Genomic DNA, 18,329 nt, shown 5'->3' on the forward strand with positions numbered 1-18,329 from the left:
CTTCTTCTTCTTCTTCTTCTTCTTCTTCTTCTTCTTCTTGTAGCCCAACGGGTGATAACGACGAAAATAAGGGGGCGAAAACGACGCCAGCCAGAGTCAGAGTCAAATAACAGTTAATAAATAATCTGTTATTTAACTTTTACACACACAAAACATTATTAAGTAAAATAATATAGATGCTAAGTGAATCTAACCATAAAAGTTTCAATTTGTTTGACCCAAGAAGATGTCTCTTCTGGCTATCACCCACGATTTGGGAAGTGTTTTTAAAATCTATATTGAAGGACAACCAGAAATGCTATGTATGGTATGTTTTTACCTTATTATTAATAGATAACATTATGGAGTAATGCAATAAAAACATTGGTTAAAATAAGAAATTAATAATTACATTGGCTATACATAAAATAAGTAAATAAACTAAATAAAGTAAAATATTTAAATTCATCACATCACATCAAAAAGAAAGAAAAGAACATATTCATTTGTACTGTAGTTCAAATAATTTTAAGCAAAATTAGGAATGGTTTTCAGGCTTTTCTGATATAGGCTACATTCTTCAAGGAATTGAGAAAACCTTTAAGGTCTACCAAAATCAGCCTGCAGTCTGGTTTGAGATGAATTAATCTTGACTTTTAAATTTGGAACTTTCTGAAAAGGCACAAAAGTTTGACGCTGTAATTTATGAAGTATTATCATTTCCAGTATTAAATTCCAAAAACAAGATCACGATTGCTTAAGTTTTATCCGCCTAGAGAAAGCAGTGAACATAAGGAGAGAAATGTCTCCCCAGAGAGAGGCAGTCTGAGGAAATGTCTACTTTCAATGTCCACACTACCTGTTTCCCTCAAAAAAAAGTGCAGTAGGTCTCCCTCCTCCCTGGCCACAGAAAATGGGTGTCTTCACATTCAGTAATCCCGCCCACGCTTGAAGGAGTAGCAAGAAGACTTCTTACCTGTCAATTGCAGTCACTGCTAAATTCATGTGTAATAATCCTGTCCTGACAGGAGGGAGTATTTTATAGCTGTTTATAGTATTTGTTTAAGTATGGACAGCGAGGGGAGAAAAGTGGTGGTCTGTGACAATGGGACAGGGGTAAGTCAAATAGTCCAAAGTGTCTGTATTGTGCCATACAGTAGCTCAGCGTATTAACAGCACTGGTTGTTGTCTTTTTTCTTTTCCAGTAGATTTTAGTTTGTATTCAAAGTGTTATCTTCGAGAGTTTTTGATGCAAACCTACACCAGGTGTATTAAATATCTGTTTTATTTTAAAGCGGTTGTTCTAACGAGGTAAAGCTTGTTTCTGGATCACGTAGTGATGGGTGTGGGTGTGAATCTGTGAGCATACTGCAGCCTGATTCCACATCTGTCTGGACTTGTCACTCTGCCTCTAATGTGCACACAAAGCCATAAATGGTTGCAATGCTTTGAACTGAGCAACAATTGGATGAAAAGCAGGAAGAGAGATTTGAGGTACTAAATTAATACTGTATTGTGACATGTAAATGTTGACATCCAGGCATTACAGTTAAAACAAATATGACTTATACCTGCAGCCAAAAACTGGTTGTATCCAATTTTTGCCTCTGCATGGAATGTATTCCATCCCTCCAGGCTAAGGAATGTGTCTGTGTCCACAAAGACAAGTTGGGACACTACTCATGAGTTGTAGTCATGACAGGCAGAGAAGCAGATAGTCTGAAGTGAATGGAAGGCTATTTAAATGCAGTGAAACAACATTTTTATTTTTCCTGTGTTTGCCAAATGAATTATTCCACTTGCTTTTACAAATGTAATGAAATTGCAATTGAATTGTCTGATGAATAAGAGACATTCTGGTAAATGGATCATGATAATACACTCTGGGACAGTTTCCTGGATACAGATTAAGACTAGTACTGGATTAAACTGAATGGAACTGATTTATGAACAGAAATTATCCATACAAAAGGCTCAGTGCAGGAGTACAATTAATGTGCAGCATCGATTCAGAGCTATACATACAAAGTTTCAGTTTCAGTAAACATACAAAAACGAGAACTTCACACACACACACACACACACACACACACACACACACACACACACAAATCGCTTCATATGTTTCATTCTCACATCCCTCCCCAGTTTGTCAAGTGTGGCTTTGCTGGATCCAACTTCCCCGACCACATCTTCCCTGCCATAGTGGGTCGACCACTCATACGATCAACCACCAAAGTGGGCAACATTGAGATTAAGGTGAGGTTACTACTTGCTCTTTCACTGAACCTGGCAGCTGAAATCAGTCTGGCAGCATTTGAGTTGTGATCACGGACAATTCAACAGAAGAAAACATGAACATTCTGTAAACTTTTCTTCTTTCATGTCTTGTTTTGCATATTTCCGTCCATCCAATCTGATGTCACTGGCTTTGATTTGAGATAAACAACAACAGCAACATGAGGCACAATAAAAGGGATGAAAAGGGGATAAAACTATATGTCACTTATTAAAACCTAGATTTACTTAGACTCACCAACCTTACTGCAGCCTCTCATAACAAAAACTGTATTCATATGAAGTTGTATTCTATTTAAAGCAAAGGGAATGACTGTCTGATAAGTCTAGATGCACACTGTAAGACTTTTTCAGCTAATTAAACACCTGACCTACCTCTTCTCCTCCAGCTCTTCTCATCGCTCAGCTCATACGTTTTAAAGTGTCTTAGTGCTGTGCACCTGTTAGCTTCCTAAGACACAGTTAAGTTCATATGCTTGTGTAACCTGAGGTTGTGCAGATCATTCAGACCTTTACTCTTGTAATCCTCACTGGACTGCACACAGAACTTTTGTTCAGCAGGAGTGCAAAGGGCACTGCCACAAAAAAAAAGATGGTATAGGTTACTTACTCCCTTAGTAAAAATTATTTTTTGGCAATATTTGCCTTCATTTCATAATCAACAGCAGAGTCAAGAAAAAGACATCAGAGTTCCCAATATAATTGTTTTTCTTTTTTATGCTCTGTTGGATTTTATTCTATCGTGTTATTTATTGTTTCTTATCTTTACTATATTTGTTATATTTATTGTATCAGTGACTGAACAAAGCAAAGCAAAAACAAAACAGTTTCAGAGTAGTTGTAGCATCGCTCAAAAATAGAAAAAAAGAGAGAGGGTATGCTTTAAACTTCCCCCTTTCCATTAGAAAAAACATTTCCAGTCCTAATCCTGTATTTATACTTAGATAAATTGACAGACACTTTACAGGAAGGTCAGCTCTTATGCCTTTGCACCTTATAAAGTCAGCCTTTAGTGAGGCTGAACGCCTCCTGCTCTCTTCCACCAGGACCTGATGGTGGGTGATGAGGCCAGCGAATGTCGCTCCATGCTGGAGGTGTCCTACCCGATGGAGAACGGCATGGTGCGCTGCTGGGACGACATGATCCACCTGTGGGACTACACCTTCGGTCCCAACCGCCTGAATGTCAACCCATCAGAGTGCAAGGTAGAACACAGCCGGGCAGATGTTGTATTTCATGCATTTTTTTACTTTTACCAAATGTTGCGTGCCATTTGGATTTTTTTAAGTGCACATAGCATAAGAAGAGTCACGTTGCAGGAGTTTCTTTGCCAAATGTTTGTGCTGCTAAATTTTGTATGAGGAGGTTTGCAGGAAGCCCTCAGTGTCAACCTTTCAAAATAAAGCTCAGTAACATATAAAACTCCTGTAACATCACAAGCCGTAACAAAACAAAATAATATTGTCATAATTGTAATTGTACATCTGTATGTTATGTATTCCAGCATTATCCTCTCTTGCTGTAACCTGCAAGAATTAAAAAATATAAACTTTTCATACCATGCCTGGAAAACCCCTATACGTAAGCATTCACTCACTTTGTATTTACTTCTTCAAGATCCTACTGACTGAGCCGCCCATGAACCCAACCAAGAACCGGGAGAAGATCACAGAGGTCATGTTTGAGAAGTACCAGTTCCACGGCATTTATGTGGCAATTCAGGCTGTGCTCACTCTGTATGCTCAGGGTAAGACATCAAAACTCAGAATTTATATTTGAACTTTTTGATCTTGAGATATTGTTACTGAGAGCAAATTGTAATAATGATGAGTTTCAGAGCTTAAAGAGACAAGAAATCAAACTTCAAAGTTCTCTTTACTGTTCAGTCTGGCCTACAGGATGGATTCAATGATTTTTGGAAATGATCATAAAATACTCTTTTGGAAATCGATCCTGTCTACAGGTTTGCTGACCGGTGTGGTCATCGACTCGGGGGATGGTGTCACCCACATCTGTCCGGTGTATGAGGGCTTTTCTTTACCCCACCTCACACGCAGGCTGGACATCGCAGGACGTGACATCACACGTTACCTCATTAAGGTGAGCCGGGAGACGCTCATTTCAGTGTTTAAGACGTGGGGCCTGATAACTGCACATGAAGAAATTAAGGAGAATGAGACAAACTGAGAAAACACAACTGGTCCAAGTAAAATTTGACAAAAAAAAAAAAACCTTGCATCTGTTAGTAAACATGCATTAAAGAAGAATGACAAAAACATTCCCTGACTTAACAAGTCACCTTTTATCTTCCTGCCATCAGCTCCTGCTTCTCCGTGGTTACGCTTTCAACCACACGGCCGACTTTGAGACAGTGCGTATGTTGAAGGAGAATCTCTGCTATGTGGGTTACAACATCGAGCAGGAGCAACGCCTGGCCACAGAGACCACCTACCTGGTCGAGTCGTTCATGGTATGTTGAAGAATAAAATCCCAGGAAAGCATTTTTAGTTTTAGTCTACTTAAAGGAATAGTTTGACATTTTGGGAAATATGCCTATTCCCTCAAACTATTCCTATTTGAAGAATTTGAACATTTCTGATTCTGGCGCCTCCTAGTTGTTGTATGAGAAAATAATTTGTGGCAGACTGCAATGCACACTGCTGCCGCTGCGATGTTGTTTTTTCTACAAACTATAATTTGAAATATTCAAAAATCACATAAATGTAACAAAGACAGTGGTTAGAAGATTCAGTATACGAATCAGCTGAAGTCAGCACTGGCCACACAGTTGGTGACATCAGGGAACATCAGGGAACTGTATTGTGTGAAATACCACAGCAGTGACTGTTTACCACCAAATATCGCTCCAAAATCAAAGATGTTCAGATTTTTTCTTAACTGGTTTCTTTCTCTGGTGCAGCTCCCTGACGGCCGGCAGGTGAAGGTGGGTGGAGAGAGGTTTGGGGCCCCTGAAGCTCTCTTCCAGCCTCATCTCATCAACGTAGAGGGAGCAGGAGTGGCTGAGCTGCTGTTTAACACCATCCAGGCTGCAGACATTGACCTGAGGTCTGAGTCTCCTCTGTGCTGTCTTTACTACTGACTGTATAAACATAAAAGTAAAAGGCACAATGCTTTTTATCTAGCAGAAGATAAACAGGGGCTGTAGACAAACAAAGCACATCATTTTCCCATCTACCATCTGGTTTTTTGTGCAGGGCAGACTTCTATAAGCACATTGTTCTGTCAGGAGGATCCACCATGTACCCCGGCCTCCCATCCAGACTGGAAAGAGAGATCAAGCAGCTCTACCTGGAGAGGGTGCTGAACGGAGACACGGAGAAACTATCAGTAAGAACTTTAATATCCGAATTCTGCTTCACTGGAGAGTGATACAGTGGGGTTTAAATTGTTGATAGTCTGTATTTTAAAAGACAGCAGCACCAGGTTGTCAAATAAGGTGTTATACAACTGCCAATACTCTATAATAGCTTTGCATAAATGTCATAATCCATTAAAGTAACAGCAACTGTAGCATCATCCACTATGTTAACTTAATTCATTTTCCATTAATTTAATAACTGTTACATAGCATTAATATAATATGCATTTACTCATTTTGTAATAATACAAGCCCAAGGTCCACTTATTTGCCCGTTCCAGTGCTTTCAGCCATGTCACACCCGCTTCATCAGTAGATGGAGTTGTCATATTATTGTTGATGTTCAGACTTAACATTATTCTGAGCATTTTTAGGACTTTCCTTTCATTTTGCCTTCAAAAGTGAATCTTGACAGTTCATTCTTGACCTTGGAAACAGAAGTTGACAAGATATTCTCAGCTCAAGGTCCACTTACTCGCTTGTTCTGGAACTTTTGTCCATATCACATGGTCATTAAGATGAAAGAAGACTGAAAGTAAGTGGACCTTGAGCTGAGATTGTTTTGTTACTGTTGTGTCCAAAGGCTCTATTGCACTATTTTGTTTATTTATATTAATAACAAAAAGGTTATCTACAATCAACCATTTTTCCATAAATCTTAACTCCCTTTTTAATGTAAAACCAGAAAAAAGAGTTGTGTACTAGATTTGGACTATTATATTATGAATTATTACAATTTTATAACCAGGAATTTTTGACTTTTTCGTTATTGGAAATCCAAACCCAATATTATACTGTAATAAGTGTTGCATTTGTTGCAAACAAGTTTCAGTGGGAGACTTTTTTATAGTAGTGGAGAACATATTTTGTTAGGATTATTGTGATAGTTATGTCAAAAGAAGTTTTTCTACTGCAGTTGTAGCAACAGTTTTATCTGGTGCTCTAACACAAAGAAAGAGCATAAAAGCATAAAAGAGGGAATATATGTACTTGTGGAGCACTGTGTTTTAATCTCTTTTTTCTTCACCTGTGTAGAAGTTTAAGATCCGCATCGAGGACCCTCCCAGGCGTAAACACATGGTGTTTATGGGCGGAGCGGTGCTGGCCAACATCATGAAAGACAAGGACTCCTTCTGGCTGAGCAGGGCAGAGTACGAGGAAAAGGGCTTGGGAGTGCTAAAAAAACTGGGAGTTGGAGTCAGATAAATATAAAACATATAAAGGAAAATGGAACAATTTTTCAATTAGTCGACTGACAAAAAATTGACATTGAATTTTGATAATCGTTTCTTTGGCATTTATCAAGTTAAAATGCCAAACAATCTCTTCTTCCAGCTTCTCAAAAGTGAAGATTTGCTGCTTTTCTCTGTTTATATCATTATAAAGTAAACATCTTTGGGTTTTGGACTGTTTTGGTCAAAACAAGCAATTTGATGGGCAGTTTTTCACTATTAATGACATTTTATAGACTAAACAATTACTTGATTCATTGCAAAAATAATAATATGATATTACAAATAATTGTTAGTTGCAGCCTTATTCCCTGCTGAGGTGAAGTTTTATAACAGCAAATATGAGAATGTCAAAAAATGCCAAAAAAAAAACATTTTCTCTACTACATGTACAGCGTAGTCTAAGTCTCAGGCATCTGTTCGTTTGTTACTTCCAAAACATCTGACCATAAGCTGGGCAGCACTCCAGCCTTATGAACGAGCCGGCGGTTGGCACAAGAGGATTTTTGAGGAAGTGGTTTATTTTGCATTATTTTACCATAAATATGTTTGAGACACACTGAACAGATACAGTATATGGAAACCTGAAACTTATATTAACATTTTTAGACACTGTGACTACTAAATCAGCAATTTTGGAAACATGCATTGTTTTTCTGTCATTTAAACTGGTTCTCTAATTTATAACATTTGGGGGAAATTCTGTCCATAAATGTCAAGCCCAAATCTAAACTCATATTGTGTCCAGAGTTCCTGGGACTTTGTAAAAGGCTACTGGAAACAATGAGACAGTTATGTTAATATATGCTGGCAAACGCCGCTGATTTCTGACTGAAGTAGTCAGAAGTTTTTTGCCTAGATATTTTGCCTAGATATTTTTTTCATTTGGGCAATATCCATCCTAATATTTTGTTACACACATGAGGATTTATTTTACAGCATCATCCTTCTAAGATGCTTTTAGATACATTTTAACAACTATGCCAATTAAGCCTTGTGTAAAAAGTGAGCAGTGCTGTATTTGATTTGTTAATAGCTGAAATAGAGACTATAAATATCAAATCTCATTAGAAACCACAAACCTTGAATAAATAACACATTTGATGGTAGTTTAAAGGCAGGAGTAAACTGGTGTTATTTGCTGCCCTCTGGTGGTTGAGTTTGTTTGTGACATCAGCTCACAACAGCCACGATCTCACTACAATACAAAGCTGGATGTAACAACATTGTGAACAGATATTGCAATTTTTATTGCGATACTGAGTTACCTGACAAAATACAGTAATGTGTTTTTACACTGAAAAGAAATAGTGAGCTCTCACAATGAACACATGCTTCACGCACACACGCACCACATTCGCAGAACCTTCACGTTAAATGAAAAAGCATGCAATAATGTCCAAAACACATCATAGTTCTCAAAATGAACCTCCTCAGCTGATTAAAAACTCCAGATGTTGAAAATCCATACTTAGGTTTGATATCTACCCATCAAATTCAACAATTAAAAGTTAGTTTTAAATACACAATATGATAATTGATAATGACACTGAGTTGAACAGTCAGTTGATAGTGATGACTTGCAGCAGGAGCCACCAGAAGCTGGTGGCTTTTTACATTTACATTCTACCAGTCACCGTGAGGTCCTGGTTTATTGGTCAGACTGTCCTCTCAGTCCGGGTTGTAACGCAGTGTTATTTTACAGTACAGTAAACAGTAGAACTCAAAAGCAGTGGATTGAAAAGTGAAATGAATGCAGTTGTGAAAGGATTAAAGTCTGACACTGAAAAAGATTTTAATACATTCGCAAGTCATTCAGTAAATCTGTTGCAGGTTATCTCAGTGTGTCGATGTGATGCTTTTTTTTCTCACATGGTTTTAAAAACAGAGAGCTGATGCTTTTCTATCACTTCCCTCCTACTCGCTTATTACTCCACCTGCCAAAAACACTTAATAGAATACGCGAGCAAGGAGGAGAGTCTGCGCTTTTTCTCAAAAAGCAAAAATAAAATTGTCTCTGTGGGTGATTCTAAAAATAAACAGCTGATTTAAAGCTTCCCTCGAGCTTGTAAACCTGATTTATTTCAAAGTAAAACACCTGTTGTATCACAAAATGGCCTCTCTTTATCTGTTTTTTTGTCACTTTGGTATTGAGGTTTGGTCTTGGCTATAACACATCTCACCTTTTTGTCAAACTGTATTCCAGGGGGCACAGAAAGGTTTGTATCCCCAAACCCTTTCACAACATGGTTCCATCCCAAGATCTACAGACTTTTACACATAAAAGTGAAGTAATAAAACATTTTAGGTTTTGCCCAGAACTATACTGCGAAAGGGTTACATCACTACGGTGGACAATTTGCCTTCTCGTGTGCGTACAGGAAGTGATTTTGTTTCCAGGCAACAGTAGTCTCACAGAATTTGTCTTTGGATTTGAGCTTCCTCACATTTTAATGATGTAATCCCTTCATGGTATAACTCTGGGTTCATGTTTCAAATAACAACCAAATCCATTTATTACATATTTTCCATGTCACAAATAGTACACTCCTTTACACCAGCAGCCACACTGAGTGGTACATAGTACAACTTTTGGCAACAGTCCCTATGTTGGTCCTGCTCTGCTCTGCATGTTGGTCCATTTAGGGAAAAGTTTACCATTTAAGGTCTGCTCCTAGTCTGGAGAAGGGCTGTAGTTTTTCACAACAAGTCCTGACCCACGATGAGACACAACACACCGCCGGAGAGAAAGAGACAGAACAAGAGAGAGAAAGAGAGAGAAAGTGAGAGCAACCATCCATCTCCTCCTCCTCCTCCTCCCTCCTTCCTCCATTCCTCCCACTCACTCCTCACACACCGACTCGCTCAGGTCCACGGCGCCACCTCTGGTGAGCCGCCGCATCTTGCTGAAGTCGTGGTCGGTCCTCAGGTAGGAGAGCGAGGGGCCTCCCTCGCTGTGGCTGGCCAGGTCCTGGGGCTGGGCCTGAGGCGGCAGGGCCCTCATCTCGCCGCCGCTGCGCCAGTACAGGGTGTATTGCTGCGGGTCAGACACTCCGAAGGTGGCGGCGCACAGCTGCGCCAGGGCCTGGCTGGTCTCCCCGGCTCTCCACTGCAACGTCCTTACGGCGCTCCGCTCCCCGTCCTGGAACAGTATCCGAACGCACCTCTGGAGGGAGGGAGGAGGAGAAGAGATAAAGAGAAAAAAAAGAGTGAATATATACTGTATTCATGCAAAACAGAGGTCAAGAGGCTTATGGAGTGAGGTCAAAAGAGGGGGAAGAGAGAGATAGAGCCAGAGGAGGAGTGAGAGCTGTGCGAGCACACAGGTTTATAATCCACTACAATAAATGAGCCAAAATGATGATCATAAAAGAAATTCTCTCTAAAACAAAGCTTCTACTTCCCACACACACCACCAGCAGGTCCAACAGCTTTATAGGAAAATCATCTTTGTGAAATTGCTCTTTTCTCTGTTGCATGTTACAGCTTCATTGAAAAACTCCCAGTATTAATCCACCACAGCATGTCCACGTCCAAACTGATCAAATATAATCCATTAAGCTTGCTCTACCTTGGTGTTCTGGTGAAGTTTTCCCTTTGCTCTTTAATCCAAAAAGAAACTTTTTGACATTTTCAAAGAACAACAAGCGATCAAACACCCAACTACAAGTCTGTCTCAACAATTGCCACTCTTCAAACACTTACCAGCAATTGTGCTGTACCTAAGCTATTATATAATGTCAGATTCAACCACCTACAGACGCCCTCACAACTCTCTTTAAAACACACACACAGACAATGAAAACATATTGAACATAATCCTTTTACCAAACATCCAACCTTGAGAAACCAGTGACAATCCTCTTCTCTGCCACACACAAACACACACACCCCACATCCTACCTGCACACACAACTACCCCCCAACCCACACACATACACACACACACAAACACACACAAACAGATGCACAAGTGGCCAAATATGCTCTAAAAAAAAAGAAAAACACACACCAGCAATTACAATCAACAGGTCTGCCATCATCAAAACTTACAGAGTCACTGAGCTCCTCGCTGTCCGTGTGCATATTGTGTTTGCCTGCTTCGATGGGTAGATGCAGCTCAATAAATTTCATGTTATCTGACCGCCCACTTCTTCATAGCACTTGGCTCACTGATCCCCGCCTGTGTCAGTGGAAAATCTGGCTGCCGGGTGAGTTAGATCGGCTATTTGAAGCCAGGAGAGGCACCACGTGACGAGACAGTAACGTTGTGGATGACAATGCCTTTTTCCATGGCATCTGGTGGACTGTTATACCAATCTGGGGCCGGGCGAGTGATAATAGGAGAGTGTAGGTAAAAGTCAGTGTGTGTGTGTGTGTGTGTGTGTGTGTGCGTGCTTTAGTGCATTCCCCGTCATAAGCTGGTGGCCCCAGATCAGGGGATTACCTCTAAAAACTAATCCCCAAAAATGAATTTGAAACATGTTTGCACGCAGAGGAGGGAAACCCAGGTGCCTTGTCTGACTTCTGATGGATGACCTACTGTTCCACTGAAAATCTTCACCTTTTGCATGACCTCTAGAAAATTAAAATACTGTCTTCATCTTCCCAAGTACAAGCAGCAGCAGCAGCAGCAGCAGCAGCAGCAGCAGCGATACCTGAGATGAACTTTTTAATCAAATATGGGTCGCTGTTGCTTGTTCAACCCCACCTGCCATTGTCACAGATGTAGGATAATCTGATGTTGCTCAGCGTGCATCGCCATCAGTATAATTAATGTAAAGCCTGACCTCTTTGAATGGATTATCGCCTTGTTTTTGTTGTCGTTTGTGTCTTTTGTGCCATTTGGAAGACATAAAACAGGTTCAATTTTGAATTGGGAAATGTGGAAATAATGTGTCGATGATTCTTGGTGTCTGAAAGTTCTTTAAGTGCCAGATAACACATTAGTTTAAAACACAAGCTGTATAAAGAGTCATCACACATTTTACTATATTTAACTACTTTTTATAATGTTGGGTAGTTTAATCTATAGCAATGCATCATCTTCTATAAAATCATCATATATTTGTAGCGTTGCTGTCCTGTGAGAACCACGTATCTCTAAAAAGTCAACTTTTCATGAGCTCAGGACGATGCATTTTCCAGCTAATACAAGGGAGGGGGTTAAATAGTTTATTTATCTTAAGAAGTAGGAGAATTTTCTCAACCCATAAAGGAACACTTCATCCTTCAGTTTATCACAAACATTCAGAATCAAAATCACCAAAGTTGGAGATACATGGTTTTCACTGGACAGTAAGGGTATGAAAAATTGTAATCTGAAAAGTAACTAGTAACTAAAAAGTAGTTTGTGGACTAGAAGTATAAAGTTGCATTAATTGGAAATACTCAAGTAAAGTACCTCAAATTTGTACTTAAGTACAGTACAGATTAGATGTATCCACATTCCAACAAAAATCACATTTGTTGCAATTGTGACCTTGATTGGTCCATCAGAAGGTGAGAGATTTGAATCCTGGACACTAATTATAAAGTGCCACCCAATGTTGACCGGACCTTCTGCACAGACTTCTCACAATCTTGAAAATCAGTCATGTCATGGCCAAATCACAGATATGATCGGCCTTTACATCGTGTAGTGTCTTCCTAGCTTAAGTTGATTTAAAAAAAAAAAGATGTGCTATTATAGGTGAAGATAAGATAATACTTTATTGATCACATATTCACAGTATTCAAATAATTAAAATTAACCTTTACCAGCTGCAACATTGATGCATCAATAATTATAATTCAATAATATAATATACATTATTCTGAAATTGGACATTCTGCATAATGAGTACTTTAAGTATATTTTGATGCTTATACTTTTGTACTTTTTCCAAAGTATAATTTTGAATGCAGAACTTTTACTTGTAGAGTATTTCTACAGCGTGGTATTGCTACATTTACGTAAGTAAAAGATCTGTGTGCTTCTTCCACCACTGCCCTTGGCCAAACTTCATCCCAAAGCAGCATACAACAACCTCAGGACCCCAGTAGTTGTTGCCAAGTTAACAATTAATGGTGATCCAAATAAACAATAAACAACAACTTAGAGCAAGTATTTGGAAACAGTATTTGACCCAGTTCTGATGTATTTTATGACCTGTGCAACATCTGGAATAAAGAGAGTAAGGAACTTCTGCTGTCATTATTGGTCGTTGTATTTTACAGACTCTGATCCACATTTTGGGTTCCAGTCTATATTTTAGGAAGCTCTGTATCGCTCTACCCTTCAAGCATCACTTTGCATGTGACTGTTTTTCTGTTTCATAAACATCAACAGTTATCCAAAGTACTCAGTGTTAAAAAAGTAAATTTCATGTTTTCACACAAATTACAAAAATACATGTGGTATTTTCACTAACAGCTATTCTAACATAAATTTCTTGAATTTAATTTTGCCCTTATTTCATTCACATGGTACAGTGGAGAATATCCCATTGAATTGTTTCACTGCATAATAAGCAGGCATTCCTATTATCTGCACATCAATCAGCACTTCACACAGGGCAGCTATGTGTGACAGCTATAAAGTAGATTACTGTACAAACCCACACATACTCTAACACTACCAGTTTCTCTGTGGTGTACTACTACAATCAAAACATCTGATACCTACCTGGCTCTGCTGGTTCTCCTTTTGCCTCTGGGCCTCTTGGCTCCGTCTGCAGCTCCACTCCTTCAGCGCCTCCTGGGCCTCCGGTGTCAGGCAGCCTGAGAACGACTGCTCCCTGTCCAGGCTCTGGATCAGACACAGGCTGGCATACACACTGGTCAGGTAGTACCCACCTGGAACCACCATCACAAGTAATTAACATCTATAGCTGAAATAATTAGTTAACAAATTAATAAATTAAAGGTCCAGTATGTAAAATGTAGGAGGAGCTATTGGCTGTTATAATTAGTGTATAATCACCTAGAAATAAGAATCGTTGTGTTTTTATTACCTTAGAATAAGCCGTTTTTATCTACATAGGGAACGGGTCCCCTTCCATGTTGCCATGTTGCACCGCCATGTTTCTACAGTAGCCCAGAATGGACAAACCAATCACTGGCTCTAGATTGGGCAGTTCACGTTTTTTCGCGGCCACCCGTAGTTTCTCCTACATGCTTTGAAGGGAAGGGTGATGCAAGCGATATTCAAATGGTTGCAAACTGCAATTTCACCGCTAAATGCCACTAAATCCTACACAATGGACCTTTTTTAAGAAAGAAAAATGCTAAAACTTCACTTTGGTTGTGGCTTCTCAAATGTGGAATGTTTTCTTAGTCTCTCTCTTATGATAGTAAATTGTTTTGATAAAACAAAAAGCAATTTAAATATATGTCAACTTGGGTTTTGTGAAATTGTGATGGGCCTTCACCATTTTCTGACACTTACCATACCAAACCATGAACCAGTGAAAATAATAATTAGTTGCAGCCCTAATTACATCATTGAAAAGTGACTGGCTGTGTAGTAACTTCTGTGTAAAAAATAAGTGGGTAAATTTCCGAAACAGCTGACATTTTGGGGCTACAGCTAGCATTTAGAGTTTAGGTTGTACCCTCTCCTCCGAGCCAGGAGGGCTCCAGCAGCTCCATCATGTACTCCACCTCTATAAGGATATGAGGCCTGTTACACTCCACAATCACGTAAGACAACGACGGCAGGAAGTCATCCCAGCTCACTTCCTGTCCTGGAAAGAAAATAACAGGAAAACAGTAAGGGTAAAGATATCATATTAGATTTTATGATACAGGTTGCTATATATATATATATATATATATATATATATATATATATATATATATATATATATATATATATATATATATATCAAAGCAACGTATGGAGTGAAAAAGTTGTCTTTTTGGACCAATATGTACCAAATCTGTGTTTCACTCAGGTTTCAAATTGAAAGAAAAGTCAAAACAGTCCCACCACCAACTGTGTTTTCCAGACATACAAGAGCTTAAATTTAGCCTAGCATAGTTACCTATCTAATAAGACTTTGCAAATGTTAGCTCAGTAAAAATATGAAATTTGTTACTATGCACCGATTCCAAATTTATACCCGCTATTCGACTGTACTGACACGATGATGCATTAGTTTCCTGCCACTACGAGCAGCAGCAGGTTGTGATGAAAAGCAGACAGGTCATGCTACAGCTCACATGGATCCAGTATGTCTGAAGTGTAGAGCTTTTGAAAGTGACAAGACACTTGCCTTGCAAAGATTGTTGACCTTCACTCCTATTACAGGGAAACATTCAGGCAGCAGCAAATACAGTTTGTTTAAAAATGTTACAGCAAATCAAATATTTCCAGAGTTCTGCATTTTAGTTGACCATCTCCCTCGGTCAATGCAGGAACTTGAAATCAGTGTAGTTTTTGAATAAGCACTACTAATAAAGCTGTTTTTGTTTTTAAAGTTACAGCAGAGCCTTAAAATCCAATAAGATAACACATGTATTTGGTCTCACCATGTAAGAACCCCATGGCCTTGTGGACGCACTTGCACACTTGCAGCAGCAGCAGCACCTTGTCAATGGGCGAGTGTGTCCTCTGCATCAGGATCAGCTTCTGCTTCACCCGCTCCACCCCGCGGCTGTCAGGGACACCCGTCCGCACGCCGAGCCGCTCCATGGCGGCGTCCCCCTTCAGACGGAGCAGGTTTTGGGTGAGACGCTGGCTGGTGCCGTCCTGATTGTGCAACTCAACCAGAGCTTTTTCAAGGTGGGACCTCAGGGGCCTGAGCACACATGAGAACATGGCCCGCTCCAGCGCCAGGTCTGTGGATAGAGGGAGGGGTTCATTGTTTGGGTGACTGAAAATGAAACATTTTTGTACTACTGTAAGTCTGTTTTATTTATTTGGTCATTTGCAAGTAGAGAAATGTGTCTACATATCTAGAGGCACTGGCAAGAGGCCCAGAAAGGTATGCTGCTGTTGCAATGGAATTATTAGGGTGAATGAAGTGTTAAAAATGTAGGTGGAACCGCTATTTCACTTGTAGAAATTTTAATTTTAAGTTTAAATGAATAGATTTTAAAAAGTTGTTACCACCTAAACCCCAATTCCATTATCCATACAGGAAGGATTCATTTTAAGCAATTAATTAAAAAGAAAATCCTATGACTTTTACTCCCTGGAAGATTTACTGAATACCAGTACGCTTGCATAAAAATGTCAACCAATAAAACTGGTTTATATTTTGTATGATCCCGCCCCACATTGCATCTTTTCATTAGGACCATCATTTCTGGAAGATATCAACATTTCCACAACAAGGAAATTGTCTAATCACAAGAGCCAGTTTCTCTTAAAAGGCAGCTAAATGGGAAATTGTTGTGTAACCATAAACAGAACTCAAGCAGCACAATAAAACACAAGTTATGGCCTTGAATCAACACTTTCTGACGCAGACTTGACAAATCTAACCATTCTAACTTTCCCAAAAAGCAGAATTTATTGCAGGGCTGCTGTATTGTGTTGCATCAGATTGTAGGCCTACAGGCATTCATGTTCTTTATTCACCTTGTCTAAGTCAACAAAGTGTGTTTTTAAATCTGGGAATATCACAAAGCATGAAAATCCTACAGGACTCTTCACACACGTTGACTCACCAAAGCCCACAAATTCACACTTTTACCTTCATGCATGGCTGCTGAGAGCCCCAGCAAATTATTTGCCAGGCCCCAATTAACTCCCTGTTTCTCCCCCTCCCTGTGCAGTGTTTACAGTTTCTCTATGGTGGCATTCTACCTGGCTCCAGGTTTATTCTGTGATAATGTGATTAAACATGTTAATTTAGGAATAAGCAACATGTAAGCACAATATCAGCAGAAATAATAAAAGTCTTACAAATTCATCCATGCCTCCTCTTGAAATTAGTTGTGCTATATAATAGCTCTGTGAAGTAGTGACTACTCACAGAACATGTTGGCGTACTAAGCGCTAATGGGGTAGCCAGTCAGGAACATGCTAGCGCTAGTAACAACAGCTTTGTGTCTCGCAGTCAGCTAACTGCCAGTTAGCAAGCTAGCTAGCTTGATAAGTTTATTCAAGAGACGTGGCTATTTATATATTTGTACCATCGACTTTCATAACTGTCTGCAAACCATGCCGTAAAGATGGTTTGCTCTTGGTCAACAACGCAAATTTGTGTGTCAAAGTTCACCAAAGTTGAACTCAACATGAAAGATTTGCTCTGATTTAAGTGTTAGCATCTGTCTTTGTAATTTGTTTGCCAAGAAATAGTTACAGCATGTAACACAACACATAGCTGTTTTTACATTTCTGTTTGTGAATGTAGGCTATTAAACCAAGGAGATACAACCTGTTAATTAGTGATCTTTATTGGTGCTGGTATGCATATTTTCTTTAATTATGACAGAGCGAGGCTAGCTGTTTCTCATTGTTTGCAGTCTATATCCTAAGCTAGGCTAATCACCTCCTGGCTCTTGCTGAAAACACAGATATGAGAGTGGTATCAATCATCTCACTCTCGGAAAGAAAGTGAATAACCGTATTTCCCAAAATCATAAACTACACCTTAAAAACCCCTTTGCATTCTGTCAGAAATGCACTGTTGTCAAGCTAAAACAAAGCTTTCTTTCTTTGTACCTGAAAAGCTAACAGTGATATGTAATACACAAACTCGTGGACATGTTACACATGCATGCATGCTGTGATTCTCCTGCAGTCAGTGGGCAGTCCTGACTAAGTGGGTAACAATTCTCCAGAGCACACTGTTTTCCACTCATCATCAATATCCTCCTCTCCCTCCTCTCCATCCTTCATGTATCCTACCTGTCCTGTATAATCCCCCAACATCTCCCCCATCTATCTTACTATATCACTCCCCTTGTGATTAATCATTCACGCCCTCCATCCTCTACTTCTCAACCTCCCTCTCCTTCCCCCTCCGAGCATCACTCTCTTTTATCAGCTCTGGAGAGTAACAGATTACATGTAATGCGACTACAGCCTTGTTAGTTACTGACTAGTTCTTTTTTAGCTATTATTCAGAGATCTGTAACTGATTACATTTTCAAAGTATCCTGCCTATTTCTATCCCTCCCTCCCACCCTCCCCTGAATCGTGCTGCTCTTCAAGTGAGCGTGGGACTGTGATATCTTTTTATGATAAACGAGGGGGAGAAAAAAAATGCTAATGCCTCCCACCGACGCAATGCGAGATAAATCAGAATCAGAGCGCAGGAAGGAAGGACGGGAGGAAGGAAGGCAGCGGCCGAGCGCTCTCCCCTGAAGCCTCTGCACTTGCTAGGCAACCATCCATCATCACACATTTACACACAAACACACCTGCGAACACACACTCAGCTGCACACAAAGGAGTCCAAAAAAGAAAAACCTACGCACAGGACTGTGTCAAAAGATCTGACTAG

General features: G+C 39.6%; 2 protein-coding genes across 2 annotated transcripts in view; one reads left to right on the forward strand and one right to left on the reverse strand.

Moving 5' to 3' along the window:
• Nucleotides 1-918: 918 nt before the first annotated feature.
• zgc:101810 (uncharacterized protein LOC493612 homolog) lies at nt 919-8,946 on the forward strand. Its single transcript, XM_044184658.1, has 9 exons — nt 919-1,095; nt 2,128-2,238; nt 3,324-3,482; nt 3,895-4,024; nt 4,241-4,377; nt 4,598-4,747; nt 5,198-5,343; nt 5,493-5,625; nt 6,692-8,946. The coding sequence occupies exons 1-9, from the start codon at nt 1,048-1,050 to the stop codon at nt 6,860-6,862; spliced, it is 1,185 nt and encodes a 394-aa protein (XP_044040593.1). The 5' UTR covers nt 919-1,047; the 3' UTR covers nt 6,863-8,946.
• Nucleotides 8,947-8,948: 2 nt separating this feature from the next.
• rin1b (Ras and Rab interactor 1b) overlaps nt 8,949-18,329 on the reverse strand; it is a 32,176-nt gene continuing 22,795 nt past the window's right edge. Inside the window, exons 9-12 of the mRNA XM_044184657.1 lie at nt 15,403-15,711; nt 14,484-14,615; nt 13,556-13,725; nt 8,949-10,054 (exon numbers count right to left, since the gene is read on the reverse strand). Coding sequence (XP_044040592.1) covers nt 9,731-10,054; nt 13,556-13,725; nt 14,484-14,615; nt 15,403-15,711 — 935 coding nt within the window. The 3' untranslated portion in view covers nt 8,949-9,730. The remainder of the gene's footprint in view (nt 10,055-13,555; nt 13,726-14,483; nt 14,616-15,402; nt 15,712-18,329) is intronic.

The sequence above is a fragment of the Siniperca chuatsi genome, linkage group LG22 (assembly GCF_020085105.1).
Source record: "Siniperca chuatsi isolate FFG_IHB_CAS linkage group LG22, ASM2008510v1, whole genome shotgun sequence".
In the NCBI taxonomy this organism is placed as follows: domain Eukaryota; kingdom Metazoa; phylum Chordata; class Actinopteri; order Centrarchiformes; family Sinipercidae; genus Siniperca; species Siniperca chuatsi.

What these genes read in the sequence shown, in the direction of transcription:
- zgc:101810 (XM_044184658.1), top strand. Translation starts at nt 1,048, where the DNA reads ATGGACAGCGAGGGGAGAAAAGTGGTGGTCTGTGACAATGGGACAGGG. An exon ending in ACCTGGTCGAGTCGTTCATG is followed by an intron (nt 4,748 to 5,197) that starts GTATGTTGAAGA and finishes TCTCTGGTGCAG; the next exon opens with CTCCCTGACGGCCGGCAGGT. An exon ending in GAGACACGGAGAAACTATCA is followed by an intron (nt 5,626 to 6,691) that starts GTAAGAACTTTA and finishes TCACCTGTGTAG; the next exon opens with AAGTTTAAGATCCGCATCGA.